Source organism: Athalia rosae, chromosome 7 (genome assembly GCF_917208135.1).
Source record: "Athalia rosae chromosome 7, iyAthRosa1.1, whole genome shotgun sequence".
Taxonomy (NCBI): domain Eukaryota; kingdom Metazoa; phylum Arthropoda; class Insecta; order Hymenoptera; family Athaliidae; genus Athalia; species Athalia rosae.
In genome coordinates this window covers 7747572-7753571 of record NC_064032.1, presented here as the reverse complement: position 1 = coordinate 7753571, position 6000 = coordinate 7747572, and the positions used below count along the sequence as shown (strand labels likewise).

General features: G+C 38.3%; 1 protein-coding gene across 9 annotated transcripts in view; it reads right to left on the bottom strand.

Annotated features, from left to right (window-relative positions):
- Positions 1 to 393: 393 nt before the first annotated feature.
- The window catches only part of LOC105693976 (cholesterol transporter ABCA5-like), a 75919-nt gene continuing 70312 nt past the window's right edge, over positions 394 to 6000 (bottom strand). For 7 of the 9 annotated variants that reach the window (XM_048658061.1, XM_048658060.1, XM_048658063.1 and 4 more), the window contains 8 exons: positions 3250 to 3424; positions 2720 to 3056; positions 2340 to 2614; positions 2117 to 2260; positions 1637 to 2016; positions 1347 to 1554; positions 929 to 1283; positions 394 to 646 (listed from right to left, as the gene is read on the bottom strand). In XM_048658061.1, coding sequence (XP_048514018.1) covers positions 543 to 646; positions 929 to 1283; positions 1347 to 1554; positions 1637 to 2016; positions 2117 to 2260; positions 2340 to 2614; positions 2720 to 3056; positions 3250 to 3424 — 1978 coding nt within the window. In that variant the 3' untranslated portion in view covers positions 394 to 542. The remainder of the gene's footprint in view (positions 647 to 928; positions 1284 to 1346; positions 1555 to 1636; positions 2017 to 2116; positions 2261 to 2339; positions 2615 to 2719; positions 3057 to 3249; positions 3425 to 6000) is intronic. The other 2 variants (XM_048658059.1, XM_048658058.1) reach the window with 2 other exon arrangements.

Sequence of the window (6000 nt, the reverse complement as noted above, 5' to 3'; positions counted from 1 at the left end):
AACGCTGGTATCCCTTGCCACCTGTACATGTAATCCTTTCAATTATTACGCTATTTCATATTTATATATGTGTAATGTATAAACTATTTGTTTTTCATGTATCGTCGAACATCTGCTATCTGCTCTATGGTCCCAAGCTCCGCTCGCGTGACTTTCTAGCAAACCATTTGAAAATTTAACCGGTAAACGATCTGATGGCGCACATGCGATCGGTGATCGGATTAGTTTCTTCGTGATTTTTATTACTGTATCAATAAATAATAAAAGCTGATATTAGCATGACTATTTATCATTTTTACTCATATTATTGTTATTGAAAATTATCATTATAAATAACATTATCGGTATGATTATTATTTCTATTTTTTCTGTTTCTGTTTCTCCTTCTCCTCCTTAATGTTATTATTATTATTAGTGACTATTATTATTATTATAAATGTTATCTTGATTATTATTATTATTGTTGTTTTATTATTACATATAGTGCGACTATTTCGTAATTTATTTTCATTATCATTTGAAACACTAATATTTCGTCCATATTATTCGCTTCCGTTCACTTCGTCGTAGTGAGAAAATTTCAAAAATACTTGTTCCAAAGTGGTCTGGCTGAAGCTGTACTCCTCGATATCCAATTCGATTTTTGCTATTGCATGAAATTAATCCAAGTTTCAGTTAAAATTGGGAATGATCGTTAGCAAATGAGAAAATGAGAACTAGAATCGCTGAATATGAACGATAAGTTTAAATAGAAGATTCTGTTGAAACGACACTGGACAAGCTAACCAGATGAACTATTTTTAATGCCGATGCATGAGTGATTCATAGTTGGGTGGAATCTCGTTGTTTGCATTTGATTTGAATGAATGTTGAAACAACTTTGTAAGACTGAACAAAATTTATAAATTGTTATCGAATATTTTCTCACCTTTTTCTAGTTGAGTAAAGCATTCGGCCAAAGATCGAACAGCGTGTTGTGGAACGCCGAATACAAGTCGGTCTGCGAAACTTTCTTCAAGAGTAGCATCGGGGAAGAGATCGGCAACAAAATCTTTGAGTCCTGAAATACGGTCACCAGAAGGAGTGGTTGGTGTGCAATCACCTCCGAGGAGTTTCATCTCCAAGGTGTAACCAGCGCCGTAGAGATTTTTTAGGTGCTGCGTCGATCCTATGCAACGAAGTTCACCCTTCACCATTATACCCACTCGAGAGCATAAGGCGTCCGCCTCTTCCATCGAGTGGGTAGTCAGAATCGCCCCTCTACCACCCTGTGCAACCGAAAGCCACAATTCTCGTTGTACGCTTTAAATACAAAGACATATTTGAAATTTGATTTCTATATCAACCTGGAAGCTTGCTAGGATTGTGTCCCAGAGAAACCTCTTCGAACGTGGATCCATTCCTGTACTTGGTTCGTCCATTAGGACAACCTTTGGACCACCAACCATAGCCATTGCAAAACTCAACTTTCTTCTTGTACCACCCGAACACTCCTGTGACTGTTTATCAGCGTGCTCGTGGATTTGAAGACCCGACAGGTAGAGATCCACAATTCTGCACGAAAGACACGTTTTTAGTACGCTGCAATTTCATGTATCAAAAAAATAAATAAATCTGTGGCCACCTGACGACTTACCTGCCGATGTCGCTAGACGGTACTCCACGTATCGCAGCGTAACATTCGAGGTGTTCTCTGACAGTGATGTTCTTCCATTGGGCATCATGTTGCGGACAATAACCCATTTGTCGGAAGGCCTCTGTCATTTGTGACGTTATATTACTACCTCCTATTTGAACCCGTCCTCTGCTCGCCGCTTCTTCAGCGATGATTATTTTCATCGTAGTCGTTTTACCGGCACCATTGTGTCCGAGTAAACCGAATACTTCGCCGGGCTCAACAGCCAATGAAAGATTGCGTACCGCCACCTTTCTTTTTGGTGCTGGCTGCTCTTCCTCCCTTTTCGTACAGCAGTTACACGAACCAACTCCACGGTTTCGGTACTCTTTGCGCAAATTCTGAAAAAATTGATAGAGTGATGCGAACACAAGTGGTAGTAGGTCACCTGAATCAGCAGCATCCAGAATCTGACCATTTCCAGCTGTAAAATCAACTCACCTGGACCATTACGACGGGTGGCTCTTGGACGGAAGAAGCCATCAAGTTGAAGACTCTTTGCCTTTCCATTTTCACGTCAGCATCTTCGTGTTCACCGACGTCCGAGTTCTCCATTATTTCCTCACCTATCGATCCCCCGTTACGCTACAGAAAATAATTTCGAGTAATGCAATTTAGCTGACGGCGAAGACTTGCGAATGATTAAACAAAGAGTAGGACTGACCAGAAAGTATTTGAGGGCGTCACCAACGTTTCCACCGGTCTTTTTGACGTCCAATAAAATTAAAACGATGAACCAAATCGGTATGTGGAGTATGACACCGACGGCCATCAGTATGATTTCCGTCGTAAAATAATCTGACATGGTTAGGTGATGACACGCTGCGTTTATCGAACACATCAGGTGGACACGATCCACATAATAAACAGCCGCGTACGGAACGTACATCGTGTTCAGGAGAGATAGAACAACGTGCAAAGCGAAAGCCGCTGTTCCACCTTTGGAAATAATTAACATAAATATGAAATCATACAGAAACCACAAGAGAAAAAAGCATTCAGCCTCTTCGACAGCAGCGTTTAAAAAGATTCAGCAAGACTCACCCAGCCCCAACATGTCGAGTCCCATGACAAGAAGGAAAGGTACCATTCCGAGGATCGTCACTATATTCGGTAGAATACTTTGAGCGGAATCCATTTTATCGAAAATATAACTTAGGCATGAGGAGAAAAGAATGGAGGAGGGGCAGTAAAGCATTAACAAAACAGCTAAGGTTATTAGCGCAGGTGGTTCCTGAAGAGACGGGACATTGAATATAAATATTATTCCTAGGATGCAGAGACTGATGAACGCCATCAATCCCACGAGGACAATGAAGTACGTTAGAAAGTACATCGAGAAAGAAAGCCCGTTTACCCGGAGCTGATTCTTTGCCTTTATCTGGAATTCAAGAAAACGGGGCTTACTTTGAGGACGTAGGTGGGGTTTCGGCTCACGAAGGAAAATTCATGTAAACAGACAAAACAGTTCTCATAAATAAATAAATCATCTAAATTTGCCGCGTAATATTTTGGATTTTTATCACATACGTTGAGATCGAGATGAATTGTGAATTTCAAAATTCTGTACCCACCTCTCTATCGTACACCATATCAACGGCAAGTATTATGGGTATCAGCACAAATATCATTCCGATAAAGAGGGCCGAACTTCCAGTGCCTATGTTGAACTCTTGAGGTTGAGAAGTTTGTTGAAACGGATGTGTCTTGACCTCAATGGGTCGAGGGTCGTTGTCGTTGGTGAACAATCTAATTGAAAATACAAATTTTTGATTAGATTTATTCAATAACAGACAAAGTTCTCGACAGTGATGAGAGGGGGCAAAGTTAGTAGCTGAGAATTGTAATAGACACTACTTGTAAGTAGGACTGAGACATCCCGAATCAGCTCAGCTTGTGTCCCAAAGATTTGTGATTCGCTAAACTATCACTGTTTTAACGAACAGTCTTGTTCAATAGGCTTACGAAGATTCCCGTGTTTCCCGCTGGAACATTGTTCAAGGGTTCGGAAAAGGAAATAACAGCATTCAAAATCGTGCGAGACGTACAAAGTGGACAATCAAGAACAAAAAAAAAAAACACCAAAAGCTTCTATACATATTATGAAAAGTACAATATGAAAAGAATGAGGTCAGATCCATTACTTTTCGACCAAAGTGTGCGGGCGTGGTTCGGCGATTTGGTTGTCAATTCGAAAATAGGTTCCGAAAGAAGGTGATCCTCCAAGTATCAGCTCGATTTGACGAAATTCAGTAGCTGTAGAATCGTTTGAACTTTCAGAGAAGTCGATTTTCGAGTAATTTTAAAGTCATCTCGGCTCTCATATAATTCAGAGATTTGCAGGATGCGGCATTTCCCTCTGCCAACTTCGTATTTCCAAGAAAAAAATAAATCAATATTCCACACCCGAATCCGCCTTGGCTGCGAGTTTTTAACTGAACCACTGTTTTAGCGAAATTTTGACTATTTTTGAAACGCTCCCGGATCTACAGTTTTCGAGGTAAAGAATGTTGATTTATTTTTCTCTTCGAAATACGAAGTTGGCAGAGGGAAATGCCGCATCCTGCAAATCTCTGAGTTATAGGGGAGCCGAGATATTTAATTTGAAAATTACTCGAAAATTGACTTCTTTGACACTTCAAACTATTGCACAGCTAGTGGATTTCGTCGAAACGAGCTGAAATTCGAATGAGCTGAAGGATCACCTTCTTTCGGAACCTACTTTCAAAGAGAAAATCGGCAACCAAATCGCTGAACCACGCCCGCGCACTTTGATTGAAAAGTAATGGATTTGCCCATAACGATTGAGTGAGTACGTATTTTTATGGACATTCAACGAGTAGATGTGGGCCTCCCCACGCGGAATCGGACAGTATCAAGGTCTTCATTTATTGATTTTTTCAGTTTTCTGATATTTATCAGTACCCATCGGGAACCCTTTCTTGGAAAATTTTGAGATTTTTTTGATCAGACGCTAACGATCGAAGGTAATACAATTTTGAACAACCTATAAGTATAAAGATATCGTAAGAATGCAAATCTTGACGGATAAAACATTATATAAATCCGCGTCATTATGAACGTTACCTGGTCTGATAGTGGAAATTTCAAATTACGAAAATAAAATTACAGACGACGGATGGAATTTCATGCTATGCGAGCGGGCGGAACTCGTGGAATAGAGAGAGGAAGAGAAAGAAACGGAGGTGAAAGTGGAGGTGAAGAAAGAAATAGAGGAAGAAGGAAAAGAAAAAAATAAGAAGAGAAGAAAGAATGAAAAATATAAGAAATGAAGGAAAATGGAGAGCAGAAAAATATAAAAAGAAGAAAGAATAAGAAATAAAAGAAAATAATGTTCACTTATAAATTATCAAAGAAGATAAATAAATAAAAAAATTAGAAAAATATGTAGTAAAAATAATTAGGATTAAACTCATAACGGTTATGTACTGCATTATTCACAATTTCAAAAATAACATATGAAAGATCAGTAATATTCAAAATTTGCCTTTTGATTGATCGATCTGAACTATGCGAACATCAAATGTTGCTTCAAATTTCGAGACTGCCAGAGCAAACATAGGTTTGCTCTTGCATAAGAAATCTTCTTCAAAAAGAAATGGAATTCATTACGACAAAGCGAGCGCGAAACCCGAGCATGAGGCGCGAAGCGCCGAGCGGGGTTGGCGCGCGCGCAGGGGCGAAGCCCCTAGTTATACGTAAAAAAGTGTGGAAATACACACAAATAAAAAAGTGTGGAGAAGTGTGTGATTATAAATACCTATGAATGGGTATCCATAACAACTTATGAACAAGAAATTTACATAAATTTCTACAGATTGTCATAGATACCAATTCTTAGTTACCTGAGTCTACTTCCACATTTCTCTATGTCTAATAGAGAGGTGAAATCAACAATTATTTATTATTTATTTTTTTTTTTCTTTAATTCAAAAAAGTCGGAAAAAATCGAAAAAAGCACAAAAAACAGCAATTATGGAATTCCCACGAACGGACTGGTCTCTAAAATTGTTAAAATAAGAGAACTTTGTAATAAAAAATTTTCAAACAAAATAAAAATAGGCATTGAAACTCGCATTGAAAAACAAGATTTAATGTGTAAAACTCAAAAACCACATATAAAAAACTTCGAATAATTTTTTTTGTATTCTTTTCTGAAAAGTACATGGAAAACCGAAGATTTTGCAAAAACAAAGATCGATTTGGAAAATTATTAGCGAAGTTATGGGCAAAAAACCCATATATTTGAAAAATTTTATATTTTTGGAACCAGTAATCAAAAAAACCCTAAAAATTTGCCAAAC